The 23,070-nt window shown below is 35.7% G+C and overlaps 1 protein-coding gene across 2 annotated transcripts; it reads right to left on the bottom strand.

Annotated features, from left to right (window-relative positions):
* Positions 1-7,606: 7,606 nt before the first annotated feature.
* On the bottom strand, positions 7,607-12,884 carry LOC113704280 (putative disease resistance protein RGA1). 2 transcript variants are annotated; one of them, XM_027226077.2, is made up of 3 exons: positions 12,683-12,884; positions 12,555-12,596; positions 7,607-10,628 (listed from the first exon to the last, which is right to left on the bottom strand). In XM_027226077.2, the coding sequence occupies exon 3, from the start codon at positions 10,616-10,618 to the stop codon at positions 7,787-7,789; it is 2,832 nt and encodes a 943-aa protein (XP_027081878.1). In that variant the 5' UTR covers positions 10,619-10,628; positions 12,555-12,596; positions 12,683-12,884; the 3' UTR covers positions 7,607-7,786. The 2 variants fall into 2 exon arrangements, with proteins under 2 accessions (XP_027081878.1, XP_027081880.1); XM_027226079.2 differs by lacking the exon at positions 12,555-12,596 and having other exon boundaries at positions 12,659-12,884.
* Between the last annotated feature and the right edge of the window lie 10,186 nt (positions 12,885-23,070).

The following is a 23,070-nucleotide window of genomic DNA, read 5'->3' as shown; positions in this document are numbered from 1 at the left end:
TGGTGCATATGATCTTTCTTTAAATATATTTTTCCCTAGATTGACTGGTAAAAAGGACTAAGAAGAAGGTTGCTTTCTATTTTGTTAGTGTGTACTTAGCTTTTGGAATTAAGAAGCCCACAGATCTGTTGATTACGATCTTTTTTGTATATGGTGGCAGCTTCACTATCGGCTTGTATGTCTTCTTTTCCCCCTGCTTGAGATGGAACTATCAGCTGTTTTTCTTTTTGACCCTTGTTTTGAATTATAGGTTAAAACCAAGCTTAAGGGGCACCATAAACAAATCACTGGGCTTGCTTTCTCCTAGAACTTGAATGTATTGGTATCATCTGGAGCTGATGCACAGGCAGGTGTTTTTTCTTTTTTTCCAAGTCTGGATTAAATCATCTGTAAAAATATTAAGGAGCTAACTGCTCATGATTGGTGCACCATATTGTTTGCAGCTATGTATCTGGAACATTGATGGTTTGCAGAAGAAGAAAATGAAAGCTATGCAAGCACCACCAGGTCATACATCACCCGTAATTGGAGAAACTAAAGTTCAATAACCAGTTATTGACAATCTGGGCTTCTCTCTCTATGAGAGCTCTTTCTCTCACTACGAGAGCTTTTTCCCCCCAATTGTGGGAGCCAAAACTCTCCAACTTTCCAACTGTGCAAACTTTCAAACTTTCAAAAATCCAAAAACAGAGACTCAGACCAGGAACTAACAATCAATTTCTTGCAACCAATCAACGTGAATCTGTTCGCAAACCCACAAGATCTGGTGCTAGTGTTGGTGGATGTCGGAACAAAAAGTGGCCAGGATCCAGGAGCTTCGGACATACTAATTATAGCTGGTCGGTGCTAAGAATTTGGACCGACGCAGAACAGGAATTACGGCCATAAATGCATGCTTTACAGCCTGAGGTTATTTAAGTTTTATGCTTTGACTTTTTTCTATGCATTAGCTTCTTTCATCGCTTTCCTTTTTTTCTTCTTTGTTGGTTTGTCGTTATACTGATCTCCCAGAAAGGCATTTACCTAGTGGAAGTTTGCAGATTTGAGTGCTCATCTGTATAAGCTTGGCTAGATCCTTTTTATATCTCAGAGAGAGTGGGTTTCCATCTAAATATCATTTTATTATTATGGCTGAAGAGTTGACTGAGATCATGCAAAAGTTTGCTTTAAATAGCCATGAGTACTGTGTGACGGATCTGGATGCAGGGGATGCTCGCATAGGCAGGCAGGAATGCCAGGCTAGTTTGCTGGGAAGAATAAGGGGAGATAAGATAGCTAACTATACTGGGGTTAAAAACTTTGTGGCAAGTGCTTGGGGTTATCCGAGAGAGCTAAAGGTAACTGAACTAGGGCCAAACTTCTTCCAATTTGGAATTCAAGGGGAGGAAATTAGAGAAAGAATAATCAATGGAGGGCCTTGGATTTTAGACAATCAGTTACTTGTGTTGAGCAGATGGTACGAGGGGGTTGAGGATGATCCTAATGCCTTTAGTATAGCACCACTTTGGGTCCAAATGTGGAATCTTCCCCTACACTGCATATCAAAGGACGTAGGAAAGAAAGTGGGTGCAGTGTTTAAGGAAGTCAGGGAGGTGGTTATACCACAGAATGGAGGCAAAGAAGGAAAGCACCTGAAGGCTCTGGTCATGGTGAACATACTCCATCCTCTGCTTCGTGGAACAACAATCAAAATGAACGGTCAAAAGAGATGGATTAACTTCAAATATGAAAGGTGTCCTGACTTCTGCTACACATGCGGGATAATAGGCCAGAGTGAAAAGAGCTGTCAGTCTAAGATACTAGTAGGAGATGATCTGCAAGAGAATCAGTATGGGCCATGGATGAGAGTACAATTTGGGAAATCTTCACCCCAAAAGGAGAAGAACTATTACAAATCTCCATCTAAGAGGCAATACTGGGGGGTGGAAAACGGGGAACTGGTAAGGAAAGATTCAAAGAGGCAGGAAGAGGAAAATGAATTCACAGTTCCAAGGGGAAAGGAAAGTCTGGAAGAAAGGAATAAAGGAAACAATAAACCAACGGAGAGAGTGGACCATATTCCAAGGAACTTGAATGGAGAACTACAGATTCAGGCTCTGGTCAGTAAGGAAAAGATAGTAGAAAATCAGGCAGATATGGACAAGGTGGAGGAAACAATCTTAGAGGAAGGTCTGGCAGGAGTCCAACACTCTAGCAGTAACACGATGATGGAGCTTCTAAAAGAGGTGGAAAGATGCAAGAAACCAGAATTCCAAGGGATTAAAGGAGATGATGAGATAATGATAGACAGGGAGTTGATAGAGTTAGAACAAACAGCTGATCTAAATATCCAAGCAGATGGCAGTTACAGTACTATGCCAAGCGAGGTACAAGGTAAAACTGAGTTCCAAAACAGCAAAGGCTCTCAAGTAGAACACTCCCAGAGACAGGACAGGAAAACAAGGAAAATAGCTAGGTTATTAATGGGAAGGGGCAGGAAGGCTTTGCAACAGATTGACAGCAATTGTCTGATCCAAGTAGGAACGGCCAAAAGGAAATTGGCTGTGGAAGATGAAGCCATGACAGACTCTGGGACCTGCGAACATATCCTGAAAAAAAGTAAAGGGGGAGACCAAGTTAGGGAAATAGAAGGAGTAAAGGAAGGGGTGGGTGCCAGCCTTCACTGGACCCCAAGTAATCCATGAAGGTTATGGTGTGGAACTGCCAAGGTGCTGGGAGCCCCTTGACAGTTCCCCATTTGAAGGAGTACAAGCGACTCCTCTCCCCAGAATTAATGTTTCTCTATGAAACTAAGAACAGGAAACAATATATGGAAAAGATCCAGAGGATCCTATATTATGAGCACAGCTATATAGTGGAATCGATGAACAAGGCAGGAGGTATGGTCCTATACTGGAGTGCACATACTAAAATATTGCAGGTACAACACACGGCCTTCACTCTAGAGGCTCACATAGAGGACCAAAGCAGCAATAGTGATTGGTGGATAGTAGGGATCTATGCTAGTTGTGATGATTCTATAAGGAAACAACAGTGGTCAGTCATTCAAAGAAGGAAACACTTATGGGGTAACAAATGGATAATTACAGGGGATTTCAATGATATTTGTTCCAATGAGGAAAAGTGGGGAGGAAGAAAAAGAGAAGAATGGACTTTCTCTGACTTCAGGAACTTTATCCATGAAAATCAGCTGATTGACATTGGTTATGAAGGGCAGCCTTGGACATGGAGTAATAACTGGGAAGGGGACGGTGAGATTAAACAAAGGCTTGATAGATCATTGAGCAGTGTAGAATGGAACCTGAAATTTGGAAAAGCAAAATGCACTCACCTGAAATCCTATGCGTCTGATCACAGTGCTCTACTTTTGGATACTATCCCCATGGAAAGAAACAGGAAAAAAAGATTCTTTTTTTGACAAAAGGTGGCTTCAGAACGAAGGAATAGTTCAAGTTATCAAGGAAGCTTGGGACAAGAGGGTAGAGGGATCCAGGATGTTTCAGGTTAAGACAAAAGTGAGGAATTGCAGAATTGCCTTACTTAGATGGAGCAACAATAATAACAGGAACTCTAAGGAAAGGATTGAGAGTATAAAGCAAAAGCTGGAGCAGATTCAAGGAACTTCACTGGCAAGTATAAGGAAGGAAAAGGCATCTCTCAAAATGCAGCTGAAGGAAGCTTACAGGGATGAGGAAATGTTTTGGAGCCAAAAAGCCAGACTCAAATGGCTACAAGAAGGAGACAAGAATACTCATTTTTTCCATGCACAGGTAAACAGTAGAAGAAAGGTGAACAGAATGCAGAAACTACAAAAGGAAGATGGTACATGGACAGAAAATGAGGATGAATTGGGAACTGAAATTGGTAACTACTACAGGCAACTCTTCACCAAATCTACCGAGAGTAGTAACCATGAGATTATAGATGGAATCCCAAAATCCATTTCTGAGGCTATGAACCAGGATCTAACTAAGGCAGTAACAGAAGAGGAAATCAAATCTGCAATTTTCTCTATGGATAGCAACAAGGCTCCTGGTATAGATGGGATGTCCCCCCTTTTTTTCCAAAAATTCTGGGATATAATCAAAGGAGATCTGGTAAATGCTATTAAAAGTTTTTTTCATTCTGGCAACATGCTAAAGGCTATTAACCATGCCATCATTTCCCTGATTCCAAAGGTTCCATGCCCCATTAACATCAAACAATACAGACCCATTAGCCTCTGTAGTGTGATTTACAAAGTTATTGCAAAGATTCTAGTCAATAGGCTCAAACCCATTCTGCATCATTGTATTAGCATGAATCAATCTGCCTTCATTCCTGGGAGACACATTCTTGATAACATCATTATCTCTCATGAATACTTGCATCATCTCAAAAATAAAAGGTATGGTAAGGATGCATTTATGGCTGTGAAACTTGATATGTCCAAGGCTTATGACAGAGTTGAATGGCAATTTTTGCAAGATATAATGGGAAAAATGGGATTCTGTGAGAAATGGATAACATGGATAATGAAGTGCATAAATACAGTCTCTTTCTCCTTTAATATCAATGGTGAGTGTAAGGAATACATTGTACCTGAAAGAGGGTTAAGACAAGGTGATCCTCTGTCACCTTACTTATTCCTCATTTGTTCAGAAGGCTTCTCTAGCCTGTTGAAGAAAGCAACGCTGACAAGAAGTATGGCAGGCATGAAGATAAGCAGACATGGTCCCTCTATAACCCACCTCTTCTTCGCTGATGATTCCCTGATCTTTTGTAAAGCCAACTCTCAAGAAGCAAAGGAGCTGAAGAGGATACTAGAGGTATATGAACAAGAATCTGGGCAGATGGTTAACTTAGACAAGTCCAGTGTTTTTTTTAGCAAAAATGTGGATGCAGCAACTAAGGAGGAAGTATGTATGGAACTAGGAGGTATTCGACTAGTAACACAAGGGAAATACTTAGGATTGCCCATGGTGATTTCAAGGTCTAAGGGACAGCTGTTTGGCTACATAAAGGATAACATTAGAAGAAGAATGCTAAGCTGGAAAAACAAGCTTCTAAGCTCAGCTGGGAAAGAAATTTTGATCAAAGCTGTGTCTATGGCAATGCCTAATTATACAATGTCTTGTTTCAAACTTCCTTGCAGATTATGCAAAGAGATCAGCTCCATGCTTTCCAACTTCTGGTGGGGAGAAAAAGACAACAAGAATAAGGTGCATTGGGTAGCCTGGAACAGATGACAAGGGAGAAAAAACAAGGTGGTTTGGGATTCCAAGAGATTCAAAGTTTCAACAGAGCTTTGCTGGCTAAACAGATTTGGAGAGTCATCAGAAATCCAAATCTGTTATCCAGCAGAATTCTGAAAAGCAAGTATTTTCCAAATTGCAGTATCTTGGACTCCAGAATCCCCAACAATGCATCATGGTTTTGGAAAAGCATCATGAGTGCAAGAGAAGAGCTTCAATGGGGAATACGAAAAAGGATAGGGAATGGCCTTTCTACTAGAATCTGGGAGGATCAATGGATTCCTAATCAAAATGTAGGAAGGCCAATCACAATCAAGCCAGAAGACTGCCAAGTTCAGAAAGTTGCTGATTTGATAGAAGGCTACAGGTGGAATAGAAACCTCATTTTCAAAAACTTCAAACAGGAGGATGCTGAAAACATTCTCAAGATTCCCATAAGCATCACAGGAAGAGAGGACAATATCTTCTGGACAGAAAATCAGAAAGGGGAATACACGATGCAATCAGGCTACAAGGCAATCCGAGCTAAGACAGAACAGGAGGATAGAGGGAGAAGAGAAGGAATTGAGACTAGCTACAGACCCAGAAGGACTGACATGTGGAGAGTGCTGTGGAAACTGAAAATCAGTCACAAAGTTAAGCTCTTTATATGGAAAGGACTGAAAGAAGCAATTCCAGTCAAGGAATTAATTTGGAGAAGGATGTCTAAAGGAGACCCTATATGCTCAGGCTGTGGGGAGGAGCTAGAAACATTGGAACATCTTCTCCTGATGTGCAAGAAAGCTAAGGAGATCTGGAAAGTTGCACCAGTACAGTGGGATGGGATTCAGGAGCTTAATGGGAATTTCAACAGATGGTGGGCTGCATTATCCGAAGCAATTCAGAGAGATCAAGGGATAGACCATATATCTCTTACAGCTTATATACTGTGGCATATCTGGAAAAGTAGGAATGATAAAGAGTTTAACAACAAAACTCATGAGCCAGCACAAGTGATCACCAAAGCCTGGAATGCATGGATGGAGTTCAATGACGGGACCAAAAAGACTAGGAGCTGTAGCATTGAATCAACAACAGTTTCACTTCAGAGGAACGAACAAGGAATTAGCCAAACTCCAGACAACAGAACAGCAGGAATGCAGTTAAGAGTAGCTACCAGGTGGAACAAGGCATCAAAGTCCATTGGATATGGCATTGTGGCAGCTGATTGCAGAGGGCAGGATGTGATGGGATGGAAAATGAGAGAAAGAGAAAGCTCAAACCAAGTTCAACATGAAGCTGAAGGTGTTAAATGGGCCCTGATCAAAGCAGCAGAACAAGGATGGAGGTTGGTATGCATTGGAGTACTTAATACGGACCTTCTGCAGCAAATACAGGGAACAAAAACAGCAGGCTTGTGGTTAGCTACCCTAATAGAGGACATACGCGAGCTAAGTAAGATGTTTTACAAATGCTCCTTTTGCATAGGAAAATCTAGAATGAACGATCTAAGTTGTTTGTTTAGTGCTCAAGCTTTGAGCAATTATTTTGATGTAGAATGGGTTAACCCCAATCTATAGTGCAAAATGCACTTTGTATAGCATCGAGCTAGTCTCGTCTGTGTATAAACCCCTTCCAATCAATATATTCCTATCGTTTCGACAAAAAAAAAAAAAAAAAAAGAGAAACTAAAGTTCAGCCATCTGAAGATACTTGTTTGCTTGCCTTTCGCCCAGATAGTTAAACTGTAAAGTTAGGTTCCTTGTCCCTCCTAGTGAGCCAAATGTTGAAAGGCAAAGATACATTTTTTTTTTATTAATTAGTTGTTTGCTTTTGAGACCTGCAAGGTTTCTTAATTTTTGACCAATGATTCATTTGTAAAATTTCAACAGTTAATCCTGCTATGTTGTAAAGTCCAATCTCTCTCTCTCCCTAATGCAACTCTGGTCTCCTATATTTGGATCTTTCCTTGAAGAAACTTAGGTCACTACCAGAAAGATCAAAAGAGACTGTTGGCACAGTTGCCATTTCTGCCTTGGGCTACTTTACGCCATGGTCCCAATTGTTTGCATCCATAAGAATGCAATAGTTTGATTGCGGTTTATAGGTTCATTAAGAAGAGGAAGGTGCCAGTGCTGAAAATTGCAATGATTTGATGCAAAATTAACTAAGTGCACTCGGAATATTTTGGTTGCATTGTAAAACCTAGAAGTTTGGGGTGCTAAAACTTCAATTTGTGATTATTGTTATCAACTATTAGATATATTGAAGACATACACTTTAAAGATATGTGTTTGAAACATAATATAATAGGGGGAAAAAGTCTTTAAATTTATGCACATGAATAAACGCATCAATGTATACTTTGACAAACATAATTATAAAATGGAAAATTTTAAATTGTGAAACATTTATTGTATTTAAATTAAGAATGTGGATCCTATCTATTGGCAATCAGAGTGGCTCATGGCAATAAAATCGAGACCTTTTTTTTTTTTTGAAGTCATTGAGACTTAAATGACGTGGGGTTAGAGTCCCTTGTTATTTTTTAGTATAATTTTTACGTAGACCACTCAATATTTGAGTTCCTCTGGCAGAGCTGTCGCGTTTGACCCTTGGATGCTTAGTTGAGTCAGGGATTTGAGGGCTGTAGTCCCCATTGAGGGACTCACCAAATTAAAGCAGTCGAACAAATGGTGTTCTTTTGGCAGAGACCCCAGCTTGGGACATTCCTTGATGGTCAACGTCTTCAAAGCCGTGAGGCTAGCCAAGCTTCTGGGTAAGGCTCGCAGATCCCATATAAACCTAATTTCCAGGGATTCAAGAAGACTAAGATTTTGTAGCATCTCTTCTAGAAAACAACTCAATTCTGGAATGTCCTCAATTATAAGGGAGTTAAGACTAGTGAGATTGGAGATTGAAGCCCATGCCATGTTCCGGCACATATTGACGTCTAACTCCTTTAGGGACGGCATACGTGGCAATGGCAATGTCAACGTTGGGCAATCAACAAAAGACAAGGATTGAAGTTGAGAGAATACTCCTGGAGTAACTTGGACTTCTCTTCCTAACATTCCTTTTAGGTTGGGCATGTTCCATAACACCAGTGCTTTTAACATTCCTTTTGGATTGTCAGTAGCAGCAGTGGCGGTACTCTCCTGGGCCCCAACTATATACTCCGGTGCACTGTTGAACACACGAACAGTTGTTACAGTTGAAATCCAAGATGGAAATGATGAACCGTTGAAGCCTTCTATGTGCAGAAATTGAAGGATGGGGGAGGGTTTAAGGGCTTCAAGCACTTCCTCATCATTGTAACGTTGAAGCATTCTTTCAGAATCCCAATTAAAATACAAACACAACCTGCGGAGACTCTGTTTTCCAATTAACCAAGCTTCTTCTGCATCCTTTTTATCTTCAACCCTCTCAAGGTGCCTAATTGATAGCTCTCCTCTAAGCATATTTAAGCCTCGCAACTCACTTAGTTGGAAGCCTTTTTTGCCACCCAGGACGACCATACTCAACGTCCGCAACCAACTCAACTCCCCAATTCCACTTGGTATGTGAGTCAAATTCCAGCACCCCCGTAGACAAAGATGTCGAAGATTTCTGAGGAATCTCATGCCCTTGGGTAAACTCCGAAGATGTTCACAATCATTTAGGTTTAAAATTTGCAAATTCCACAGGCCACAAATTGAATTGGGTAGTTCAACAATGTGAGATCCTGAAAGATTTACTGCAGGTGGCAGCTTTGAAAACCTTTTTTCCCACCATGCTGTCCTTACAATGAGCACTCTCAGGGAACCACATTTTGACAAGAAAGAAGAGTACCGGTCAGTGCCTCTCATTCTTCTAATAGGAAAAGCCACTATTTGCTGATCATATGGGAAATCCAATGTCAAATGCCTATTGGTTCTAATTGTTCCACCGTCTTTAGCCTCCATTAATGATTGAGCCAGATCATGGACAAGGTTAGGCATCACAAAAGTAAGGACATTGCCAGACTCATCTTTCTTCACGGCTTGGAACAGTGATCTATGATGCAGTTCAGTCAGCACAGCATCACCAACATCTTCCACTTCCATCGTTCCATTAGATGAAATCAATCCATTTGCCATCCACAAATGTATTACCTCCTCTTTTTCAATTTCAGATCCCTTGGAAAATACAGCACAATATGCAAAGCAGCCTCTCAACTCCACCGGAAGATTAAGGTAGCTCAATCTCAATGCGGGCAAGATATCTGTTTCATCTTGAGGTAAGTTCCCAAGCTCACTACATACGGAGTTCCATACATTTTCTTCCCTTTCAAATCGTAGCAAGCCTCCAAGAGCCTTTGCAGCCAGCGGAAGACCACCACATTTTTTCACAATCTCTTTTCCGATAACTACAAGGTTAGGATATTCTTCAGCCTCTTGATAGCCGAATGCCCGTTGCCTAAATAGTGACCAACACTCATTCGCTGACAAACTCCACAGATAATATGTTTGTAATGTGCCCATTATTGTGGCAACCTTCTCCATGTGAGTTGTCGTGACAATTGAACTACCTTTTGATCCGCATTGCAGAACAGATTTCAAATCCTCCCATTCCTGTGGATTCTCATTCCAGACATCATCCAGTACAATCAAGTATCTTTTCCCTCTCAATAACTCTTGAAGCTTTCTTTGGAGAGTATCCAAGGGTAAGTCTCCCATAGAAGTCCCTTTTGCAGACTCAATTAAGGCTTTTATAATGCTCTTCACATCAAATTTCTCTGAAACCCAAGCCCATAGTTTTGGCTTAAAAGGCTCGGCTAGGTTCTCATCATTAAACACCAATTGGGCAAGTGTTGTCTTTCCAAGGCCTCCAACACCCACTATAGGGAGCACTGATACATTTTGATTATCTCTGACGTGATTCACCAATGTTTTCACAATCTCGTCTTTCTCCTCGTCCCTTCCAAGGACTAGATCAGGTTCGTTTAGCAAGGAACCAATCTCACGTATTGCAGTGGAATCAACCAGAAAGTGGTTGCTCAATCCAAGTTTTATTCTCTCATCAGCAACTGCATCAAATTTTCCAATGATTTTCTTCATCCTTGCTCCAATCCTGTGCCGAAACCATATGTTTGATGTTGCTGGAAGACAATCCAATACATTGCTCGGCTCTCTCGAGACTTCGGTTGCATAATCATCTAATATGTCATCGACTTCATAAGCAATAAGATTGAGCTTCTGCAGCCAAAGTTGAATTGCCTTGTTAGTAAATTGCTTATTTTCGGCATCTTCAATCACTGCTTTGGTTGTTGATAGCAAGCTTGAAAGCTTTTGTATCTCTGTTTCAATACCACAAAGCAATCCAAGCTCCTCCTGGATTGGAGAATTCAGGGATTTTACCAGACTTTCCAGCAGCAACACTTCCATCAAGTGTGACCTGAAAATTACAAATAATGAAAGGGAAGTGGACTTTAATTAAGTTCCTAGGGGCAAGGAGAGGGATGTCAAAAAGAAAAGGACAATTTTTTTTTTTTGTACAAGTAAATGTAGAAAAGCTCGATATCATCAAATGCAGAACGAAATGTTTTGAACCTTATGATAAAAAATAAAATAAAATAAAAACGTTCTCATATTAGACAGCCTGTTGTTATTTTGGAAAGCATTAGACAGCCATCGGTCACCTGGCATATTAATCCAAAAAAAAAAAAAACAAATTCTTGCGGAACACAAAAAAATTCTGGTGAAAGATAAACTAAAATTAATCAAAATCTGAAGAGATAGGAAAATTCTATGGTCCTTTCAAGCGATCATTGCCACAATCTTTGTCCCTAAGAGATGATTAGTGATTCAAATTATGAATTTTTGAAAATATTACAAATTAAAGGTACAAAAACATTATTATTTCACCATCAAACGGTGAATTTAATTTGAGAATATGACCAAAAGGACTCTTAAAATCTGCCGGAAAGATAACCAAATACCTTCATCAAGTTTAAATAATTAAATATTTTACTCTTCTTATTTCTTTCATGAAATATAGCATTCAAAATAATTATGTACAAAGAAACACGGGTCATGTACAAAGCACTTTTTGCAATGGAGACGGCCCATTATAACGGACATAGTAGTAGTAGGTAAGGGGTCACTATTTGTTATTGAAGAAACAAAAGTAGGGTGAAATTGCTTATGAGTTTCCTAAAAATTGCGTGAATTTCTTTTTTTTTTAAAAATTCCTTGAGTTTTAACAATAATTGAACCTGTTGACTTAAAGAAAGTAGATCGAAATACTATGACTAACTTTAAGTATCTTGTAGAGAAATCCTAACCGGTGCAATCAAATCACCACATTTTCTTCTGTTTATGTCCCGTCACCACAATTATTTTTTTTTTGTCTTTTTTGAGAGGGGGGGGGGGGGGGGTTTAAGCAAAAATATGATGAAAATTAGAAAGCAAGTATGTCAACCTAGAGTTTCCTACTCCAACCATTCCCTTCCAAAAGATAGATTATTCATCTATACATCCATAACGGACAAGAGGAATTTATTCTAAAACTTACTTAGTATTTCTTTAAAAAAAAAACTACACAATAAAATTTGAGTGTCTAAAACAAATTAGCATACAAACTCTGAAAATTACTATGGTAGGAACATAAAACTTGAAATCTCAAAAAACAGCATTACGTTGAAAGGAAAAGTGTAAAAAATAAAGAAGCCAATAGTGCTTGATTTTTTTTTTTTTTTTTTTGGAGCAAAACTGTGCAACTTTATATAGAAGATTAGCAAAATTGACAAAGCCTTAGTAATATTAGAAGGAAAAATTTAAGTATTGAAAAGCACATTTAACAAAAAGCCTAAAAGTAATGTTTGCAGGGAGTACAGTGGTTTTTACCCTATAATTAATTTATTGGTACCCTATAATTAATGATGATGCAAGAGATTACGGATCGATACATTTATGAATTTAAGTGACGCATTAGCCGGATCATCAAAATTTATGAATAAAAGCCATAATAGATCCAGAGTTTAGAAGTTTAATTCATGATGCATTAATTAGTTGACATATGGATCGTATATATTGTCTTTTTCTATAATGTAAACGATTCATATTGCACTGTACTATTTTCAGTGATTTCTTATCGGTTTCAGGAAAATAATACTCCAAATGATTCATATGTACAAAGAAAATTACCCAAACTAATATGATACACCAAGAATAACAGGAAGCAAAATCCCAGCCCTGGAAGCTACTCGGCAACATATAAAAGTATATGCTAGCAGAAGAATAAATATAAAAATACATGGAAGCCACATATATATTTCAACCAAAAATGTCTATAATAATAATAATAAAAAAAGCAATTCACCTGATCTGTTGGATTTGCAGAAATTCCCTTTATATGGTGAGGCTACGTTAAAAAAAAACAACATTAAGTTTAAGGAAAATAAAAAAAAAAAATTCAGCACTTACTTGAGAGAGAGAGAAGAAAGAAACCTCTGGGAGTAGCTGATCCGATGAATATGGGAAAATTCCCAGTGTATCGCGAAGCTACTTGATTACTCAAAGTAAAGTTTAAGAAACAATAATATTCGGAGACGATAATTTGAACCAATGTAGAAACAATTAGTGTTTGCAAGGCTTTTTGGCAATGGATATGGTCTCTTATTGTGGAGAAAGTAGTGAGTTTCCCGGCCGTGTTGTATTACAATTATTGAATGTGGTGGACCTATAGATTACAATTTTTCCATGCAATTGCATGATAAAGTAAAGCGAAAATATTGCTGCATGCCTTTCCAGGTTGTCTGGTGATAAACTTTAGAATTTTTCCAAGCAATGGGGGACCCAAATTAGATTCCATCCTACAAATTTGGTTCACGAGTGGGAACATGGAAGCTAACTGTGGACTTCACCGGTAGAAAAAGTGAAGGTTCATCATAACCATGCTTCTTTTGTTTTTGCTTACTTATACAGTTAATTTTTTTTTTTTTTTGTTCACAAGATTATTTTAAGTTGAAAATAAAGATACTAAAATGACATTATGAGAAATCCACAAGATAAAATGAAGCTAAAGATGGAGATGTTAAAATAAGTTTTAGGACACGTTATATCAACCTAATATTTGGAAGTCTTGCGGGTGATATAGAATAAGGGGCATTATCTTGCGATCTTGGGTTAATTACTTAGAATATTAACAAAAAAAAATGCACATCTAGTAGTCTGGCAAGGGGTGTTTCTACAACCATTGCCCGGCAGCAAAAGTCCAAATTTAAAAAAAAAAAAAAAAATCATTGTCAGCTTGGCAGCAGTGAAATTTTTTTTTTTAAGCCCGGCAGCCAGTGTCAGTGCTGCCAGGCTGCACCGGCCGGCTGCTGCCCAAATATTTTTTTTAAAAAAATATTTTTAAAAAAATCCAATTGCATTATCTTATCCTCCGAAAAGATCAAGGATGGGGGGTACCACTCCACCTGAAAAAGATCTTCAATTCCATATTCTTATTCTTTCTTCACAGCAGTTGCATGCAAGGACAAGTCCATCCTGCCAAAAATCTTAAGAGAAGAAAGTGACTCTGAAAGCCCTCTCGGGCCACTGACTCTGGCCAGCCGCAGAATTTCTCTTGCTTCCTTTTTAGTTTTTACTCCTTGAGGATTCCCATTCTGTGTAATTTTTTAGAACTTCTTTTTGTGAGAATGTATACTGTACTTGACAGATATCTTTGTCCGAGGAGAAGTATGACGCAAGAAGCCAAAAAGGAGTGTGAAAATTTAACGCAAGATAGTAAATATGGCAGCACTGACTCTGGCTGCCAATTTTTTTTTAAAAAAAAAAAAAATTCAACAACGCCCGGTAGCAGTGGTTTTTAAAAAAAAAAAAAAAAAAAAAAAAAATTGGGCTTTTGCTGTCGGGCTGTGGCAGCAATAGTTATAGAATATAATAGAAATGGTCCTTGTCAGATTATTAGATGTCCAATTTTTCTTTTTTTTTTTGTTAATATTCTAAGTAATTAGCCGCGATCTTGAACTAATTGAAAAGGTTGAAACATTGGCCAATGGGGCACTAAATTATTGTCGTTTTTGTCCTAGTAGTTGTCAACAAGAGTTGGCTCAAATAATAAGGTTTAAGTATTTTGTAGGAGTATTGTTTTCAAGCCCCATCCTTAATATCTTTTTCCTGGTAGGCTATTTGTAGTTACAACCATATCTCATGTGTTATGTAGAAAATAACAAACTATTTTTATCCTAATTTTTTTTACATTTATATAGATATAAAGCCTCGACGATGTCAAAATAAGGATGGCAATGGGGCAGAGTTGGTTCCCCGCCCCGCCCAGCTTCTCCCGAAGTCAAAACCTAATGTAAATTCATATTATACGTTCTTACATTTAGTCCCAAACAACTATAGCATTATATACATTTTGAAAATATTCTGAATTATTTATACTTTATACCTAATAGCATAAGGCACGTAAAAAAATTTTAAATTATTATAGCTCTCAAACAGTTACCATTTGTAATAAACTCTAAAATTTATGATGCGACTATGACATATCTCATGACTCATGCAGAAAATAACAAACTATTTTTATCCTAATTTGTTTTTTACATTTGTACTTATAAAGCCTCAACGATGTCAAAAGTTGCTGATTTAATATCTTACTATGAGAAGAAGAGATAAAATTGATATTCATGTAGTATAGTATGTGGAAATTATAGTAATTTTACTCGTATATTTAGTTGTGGATATGCTTATATTATTCATATAGTGTAGGATGTGAATTGGGTATGTGGGATACTGTGATTATGGAGTGGAAGCCGGGGGACGTGGGAAGCAGAGGTAAAAGCGCGTCATATATTGAAGTCCGGTACTCCTATTCACAAATTGAAGAGAAAAGCGCGTAATGTGTTTCCGATTCATAGGAAATGTGTTTTTGTTCAATCATTCTATGATTCTCTCTTAAGAACAGCATTTACGACTATTTAATCAGTAAGTTGAAATTTCTCGGATATGATACAGGAAATTTTTTTTTTATTTTACTTACCAAAAGTTAATGAACCTTTTTTTTTATATTTGTTTTGTGGAGAGTTTGAATTGATCATTGGGATTCTTGATTGTCTTCTTTTTCCAGAGAAATTGGATTCACGGGGGATTTCATCACAACCCGTCCAAAAATGTTTTAAACATTATAGTTCTCAAATAATTACCAATTGCATTAAATAGTGGTTGAGTTAGGAGGACCTGAGGTCAGTAGGGGCAAAATATAGAATAGTAAAGGACAAAATTATGTAGATCACGTACTAAAATCACTGCTATATAAAGATATTATTTTCGATTAAATACTTTACAATGAAAATTTTGAAATGAAACAAGGTTAAAATTTTGATAGATTTTACTCGTAATATTGAAACATGATTTTGAATTGTAAAGTAAAGATAAAAGACATTTTAACTTATTTCAGATTTTTTGGAGGGGAAAATTGAAGGAAGAGAGCATTTTTAAAAATTGTCAAATGGGGAGAAAAAAAATGGTCACGAAGACTTGAAACGAGCCTCCCCTGACTTGTAATGATCATGACGAATTTGTTATGCATACAATTTTGAAAAAGAAATGAGATACACTTCTGTAAAAAGAGAAAATAATTTTTGGAGCTTATTTTATAAAAAGAAATGTTATTTGTACTCCAATTTTTGTTAATCACACTTTCACTATCATTTTTATCATATGGCTTTCATTTATTAGACTCTATGATAAAATAAATGGTGAGAGTGCAAATAACATTTCTATTTCATAATTTTGTTAATAATCAATACCATGATCAAAAGAATGGAGACACTAATAAAACATATAGGTAAAACATTAGGAGATCTACCTATTCTCAAACTTTAAATAGGTAGTACGGGGCGACTATTTTATTGAGCTGGGCCACGGAATCAAGAGCTCCAAGTGGGCCATATGGCAGATGATTATCAATTAGTACCCTATCCATGTCGAAAACGTACAAAATTTTTTTTTTATTCAAATGTCCAACTGTGGGAGTATTCTCGGGTTCCTTAACTAAGAAATGTATATACAATCTCATCTTTAGCCTTGATTGTAGATATTTGCCACTTCAAATTGACCGCAAGTGGATGGAAACAACTATAACGAGGAAAGGTTTCTCCCTTCATATCAGTACATAGTTCATTACATCAAACTATTTCAGTTTGCATTTAGAATGAATGATTTGATAAGGATTTGAAATTTTCTCAAATCCCTTTAGTTGTTGAGATTATTTAAAAGGTATTTGAATTTGTAAATCATCAATTATTTTAGTATTTGAAATGTGCTTTTGATAATTGGTGAAATACAAATTTAAACTGCTAGAGCAATTCTGGTGAATTTGAAATCCCTTGTTAAATTCCTCATTCCAAACGAAGATACCACAATTAATAAACAAAGCAAATTACTCGGACAACCACTAAACTTTTTGAATGGTTAAAATTTGGTCACTCAACTATTAATAGTACATTTTTACTCAATAAATTATTAAAAGTGTAAGTTTTGGATCATTCCATTTAATTTCACTATTAACTCTACGAGACTAAAGGGTCTCCATGGTTCATGAGACACATTATTAATAGTTAGATCTAGTAGAGTTAACGGCAAATCAGATGGAATGGTTAAAATTTATATATTTTTTTAGTTCAATTGATAAAAATATACTATTAATAGTTGAGTGACCAAACCTCCATTATTCCAAAAGATCAATGGCTACCAGGTAATTTGCTTGCATCAACACTAGTTTGCATAAAATATGTTGATTTTCTGTGTTCAAATGCCACTACCTGCAAAACATAACGGAATTGTGCGCACTTAACCTATCTATGTTCACTAGTTATTATGCCCGTAGTTCGCGGGGAGTATTGGGCTTCCATTTTGTCTCGTTATAAGTATTATAAATGGTATTCTTATATCTAAACGTTATAAGTATCCCAATTATTAGTGGATATGGAAACACTGTTCTGAAGATCAACAAAAGGAAAAATCATCCATGCTGGGAAAGCCATATTCAAATTCCCACCAGTCCTGAATCATTTGCGAGGACACATCTTTAGCTCAACATTTTGTACACTTTTTAGCATGGATGACCTTTTCTCGGATCAAATTAAATGCAGTTAACTAAAACTCTAACAAACTTATGGATTTCATCCTCAAATGCTTGCCTTATCTAATTTGAATCACATTGTTCTGAGTTCTGAAACAGAAGTTGATGGATAACATTCAACCATTGAAAGCTTTCAGAGAATGAGTCATTTCGCTGTGTTCCTTTCCAACAACTAACTCAATAAGCACTAATTCAACATCATGGACATCGATGCTTCTTTAAAGAACCTGACATCCATACTTTTCACAGCGATTGCTGGATTTTTTGCTAAAAATTAAAAAGAATGATCAATAAAATTATTACTAGCATTATATAAATATATAAAGAGAAAAAATAAGACTAAATAAAAACTAAAAATGGCATTGGGGTAGGACAGGTGCACCTGCGAGAGTAACGAGGCTAGTCGGGATGGGGGACGAGTGAGGATTCCTCCACCTTAAACCCGTTCCATTGCCATCCCTAAATGTATGATTTTGGGACGTGTCTTGACTTGTGGTGGTTATTAGCGTTAAAACCATTTAAATATTTATTTTACCAAAAAAAATTTAATGGACAAGACACTGAGTATGCCCACTATTTCTTTTTTCAGTCTAATCTTTAGCCTTAATTGCAAAGTTATATATGCTGTTTAAAATTGACCGCAACAAGAAAAAGTTTCTCCATTCATATTAGTACAGAGTTGATTAGTTCATACTGCTTGAGTTAGAGAATTACAATTAATCAGATGTAGTTTGATCGTGACTTTCCTGGCTGGGTAGTAGTACAATAATTCAATGAACTTGGTGGGCCTATAGAAGCAGAGTGAAATTATTGCATGACATTTATGGGTGTGTAGTAGTAATAAACTTTTGAATGTAGGGGACCTAAATTCCATCTTAGAAATTTTTCCACCTGCTGGAACTTGGAAGTTTATTTTGAGGGTACTAACTGAATAAAGTGAAGGTTGAACAATGGCAGTCAGGACCCTAGGTCAGCAGGGACAAAAGATAGAATAGGAAAGGAAAATTTTGGTAGATTATGCACTAAAATCACAGTTATATGAAGATATTAAGCAAGTTTTTTATCAACTTTATTTGCTACAAGTGTTTTAATAATTTTATCTATAATAATTTTTAAAAACTTCTCAAACTTTTTAAACCATATACTTCGAAATATCCATATGTTTATACACTTCAAAAATTTTTTCTACAACTTCTACAGTAAATTACAATACAATTTTAGATAAACATCCAAAAAACTCACTTGCCAAATGAGACCTATATGTGATCAAATAGCAACACACTTAGGACGAATGTGATCATTTGCCTGCCTGACTCACTTGGCCGTGATTTTCTAATTCGATTTGTTTAGCGAGTGTCTTGTTGACATGCATTAAAATATATTTCAAGTGTTAAAATTTTAAAAATATAAAATTAATTAATATATATATAAGGAGATTAATTTTAAAAAATTTATAAATGTAAGAAAAAATAATTATTATTGGTGTGTGTATATATATATATATATATATATATATATATATATATATGATAGATTGAGTGAAATATCAGTATGTTAACGAATACAGACAACATTTGTTGCGGAAATCCTTCCTAATTCGCACCACTCTTAGACCCTGTTTGGCAAATGAGTTTTTTAGGTGTTTGTCTAAAACTTTACTGTAAAAGTTTTTAAAAAAATTTTGGAAGTGTGTTTTTTTTGAATATTTTGAAGTGTATAATTTAAAAATTTTGAAAAATTTTTTGAAGTTACTATAATTAAAGTTTTTAAAAAACTTGTAGCAGAAAAACTTGTCTGTCAAACAAGGCCATTATTTTCAATTACATATTTTACAATGAACAATGTACAATATATAGATGTTCAGTAACTGATCGGGGATGTCGTGAGCCATAGTGATAACTTGAGCTAAAACCACGTAAACATATATTTTTCCAATAAAACCAAAAAAAAAAATCACCGAAATTGACATCGAGTATGCCCATTGTTTCTTGTCGGTCCACCAACGTTGACGCTGAGTCTTCCCGCAATAATGTGATGGATGGAGACAAAATAAATATGGAGAGGACTTGAAAAACGATCTGGTGTCCCATGACAAATTTGTTGTGCATATAGTTTTGAAAAATAAAATGAGATATACTTCTACGAAAAGAGAAAATATTTTTTGGAACTTATTTTATAATTTTGTTAATAATCAATATCCATGATCAAAAGAATGGAGACACTAACAAAACATATAGGTAAATCATTAGGAGATCTATGGCAAACGGTTATCAATTAGTACCCAATCCATGTAGAAGGAAAATGTAATTTTTTTTTTATTTAGATGTCCAACTGAGGGAAAATATTCTTAGGTCCTTTAACTCAATTTAGTAAGAAAATGTACATATAATCTCATCTTTAGCCTTAATTGTGGATATTTGTTAGCCTTAATTGTGGATATTTGTTACTTAAAATTGACCGCAAGTGCATGGGAACGGCTGCAACGAGGAAAGGTTTCTCCCTTCATATTAGTAACGAGTTCATTACTTCAAACTATTTTAGTCTGCATTTAGATTGAATGATTTGACAAAAGATTTGAAATTTTTTCAAAATGTATTTGAATTTATAAATCATCAATTATTTTAGTATTTAAAATATATTTTGATAATTGATACAAATCTAAATACTTCTTAAACAATTTAAACTACTAGAACAATTCAGATGAATTTGAAATCCTTTGTTAAATTCCTTAGCCTAAACGAAAAGACTACCATTAATTAACGAGCAAATTATTTGGATAGCCACTAAATTTTTTGAATAGTCAATATTTGCCCACTCAACTATTATTAGTATATTTTTACCCATTGAACTATAAAAAAAGCAAATTTTCGGTAATTTCATCTAATTTTACTATTAACTCTGCCAGATCTTAGAATTTGCATTGTTCACGAGACATACTATTAATTGTTAGATCTAGTAGAATTAATGGTGAAATCAGATGGAATAATTCAAAATTTATATTTTTTTAATTCAGTGGATAAAAATATATTATTAATAATTGAGTAGCCAAAACTTGATTATTCTAAAAGTTCAATGGCTACCAGGGTAATTTGCTCTTAATCAACACTAGTTTGCATTGGATTGTTAGGTCAGCTAATTTAGTTTAGAAAGATGTTTCTAGGGGCGGGCACGGGCCATGTATCTGCCTTGTGTACCAATTGGCTGACTCGATCCGCATCTTACGGGTCAAACATTTTCTGACCCTTATCCGCTCTAACAGGTAGTCGCCCTACCTTGCTTATCATTTAATTTTTTTAAAAAAATTTATACTAATTTAATTTTTGTATTTTACATATTCATCTATAATTTAATAAAAAGTCTCCCACTAAGAAACAAACATGCGAAGAGAATACAAGAAAAAGGAAAAAATTAAAAGAATACAAAATCAATGAAATTTTGAAATAAGTAGTACCTTTTTTTAAGTATATATTTCACATTAATTAAACTCTTTTCTAAAAAATATAGGATCATGATTTCTGCAAATAAATCTTGTGAACAGACTATAGTCTCCCGTATTTGTAATGTAATTTAAACAATGAAATTACTTATTTATTATTTTGTGGTATGTGTATAAAAATAATACATATAGGTGTGTGTGGTGGAGGGGAGGCGGATTGGGTACCTGTGGCTTTTTAATTTATGTGATCCTACCCCATCCCGCATCTAAGCGGGTATTTGACACTCTTTTGATTCGGTCAAATAATACAAATTGGATATTGTAATTTTCAGGTCCGATCGGATTAGGTATGACGAATTTTTGAGTTAACGGTTGTTTTTGTCCACCTCAAATTGTTTTTGCATTGACATATGGGCCAGAAATGTCACTAAAAGTTCTCTACAAAGGCCCATGTATCCAAATCATATCATGGGTCTCTATAAACCTTGGTTGCCTTGCAAAGTCCAGGTATACGAGGCCCATCATTTACATTTTTAATTTTTTAATTTTTTGGTGATTACTTTCAATTATTGATTCAATTTATATGGTAATCTGGTTGCGGTTTGCGCATATTATTGTGCACTTATGGTACCACTGCTGTGTTTTTGTAGAATAATTTTTACAAAATATATATATATATATATATATATATATATATATATATATATATATATATATATATAAGCATAACACTTTTGGTTAGAGTAAATTCCCTCAATTATTTTTCAGACAAGGTAGAGTCATAAGAGATATCATCAGATGAAAAGAAAATAAAATAAAAATGAGAATACATCTAAGAAATTAATTAATGTTTGCCAAGTGGATATAGATTATGCTCCATGTAGCATGTGATTTCACCTGCAAATCATGATTTCGCATAAAGTTACAGATGATTGCTATACGAATTACATCCATCGTGAATCAAGATAAAGCTGAGAAATTTTTCAAGTCCATTCTATTCTCTATCATGGATTTAGAATGTCTAGCTAGTATTGCAGTGGAATCCACAAGACTCATTTTCTTCCTCTGCATTGCAAGTGCAACATATTGCTGTGATGGCCTCTGGTATATATAGGCTTTTCTGATGGTGCAATTGGAATATATGATGCCCATAGCTTGAGGCTCAATGTTGGATAGTCGCCTGGCATACAATACAGAATTTCCTTGGCATTTTTCTTATCTATACTGAAATAGTTTGAAATACAAGAGCAAATTATTAGCTGTAAGAGTTCGAAACTTCTTGAGGTATTTTCTGTAACACTCATCTAGTTCCTTTTGCATGGCAGTGCAGAAATTCTGATTACATATGCTTTTGTATTTACATTTGGTTCTGAAAATTGCTAATGTCACCTTTAAGCAATCAGTTTCTCTATTGAACTGACATGAGCTTCAAATATTATCGAGCCATTGGATACAAAGGCCAAAATTGGTAGTTTGAACTGTACCGTCTAATCCCTCAAGTTTTGCACTGAATGGTCAGCCATCTAAACCGTTGTCAGTGACATGAAGAATCTTCTGTACTTAAGTTTTGCCCAGATAGTCATCTGTAAAGTTATGGTCCATGTCCCTCAATCCCTAGTCTAAGCTAAATGTTAAAAAAGACAAAAGGATACAAGTTTTTGATTGGTTGTTTGTTTGTTTTTGGGGCCTGCAAGGTTTTCTGATTTTCAACCACTAATAGATTTCAATAGTTTATCCTGCTCTTCTGCAAAGTCCAATTAATCACTCTTTAATTCAACTTTGGTCTCTTTTCATTCGATCTTTTCCTGAGAAAACTTAGGTCAATATCATTTCTGCCTTAGGCATTTTCATAATTTTTTAATCAAATCCCTAATGTTGAGCCAGTTTCCTTACTCCTCTCCTTGACATGAAAGATAATAAAATTTTGGATTTGCCAAATCAGATGTGTTGTAGTATTTTAATAAAATAATTAAATTCTCAATTAAATGTGCATGTTACAAGGGAAATAAATTGGTTAAATTTTTTGAAATTTATAGGTGTTTGAATGTTTTTAATAAAGATTTATTCTATGAAATTATGGCTTGTCAATTACATTGAAGTTTTGTAACTTACAATTCAAATTTGAATTGAATAGGTATCATTATGTGAAATTATGATTTTTTAATTACAATAAGTTTTCTTGTAACCTACAACACAAATTTGAATGTGTTTTGAATGGCCAATAATTTCAGCATTTACTTGGTGTCTTATGCATAGTTGAGATAGAAAAGTGATACTACAACAACTTATGTCTTTCGAGTCTAAATT

Source organism: Coffea arabica, chromosome 8e (assembly GCF_036785885.1).
Source record: "Coffea arabica cultivar ET-39 chromosome 8e, Coffea Arabica ET-39 HiFi, whole genome shotgun sequence".
In the NCBI taxonomy this organism is placed as follows: domain Eukaryota; kingdom Viridiplantae; phylum Streptophyta; class Magnoliopsida; order Gentianales; family Rubiaceae; genus Coffea; species Coffea arabica.
The sequence above is the reverse complement of the archived record's forward strand: the minus strand, read 5'-3'. Positions and strand labels throughout refer to the sequence as shown.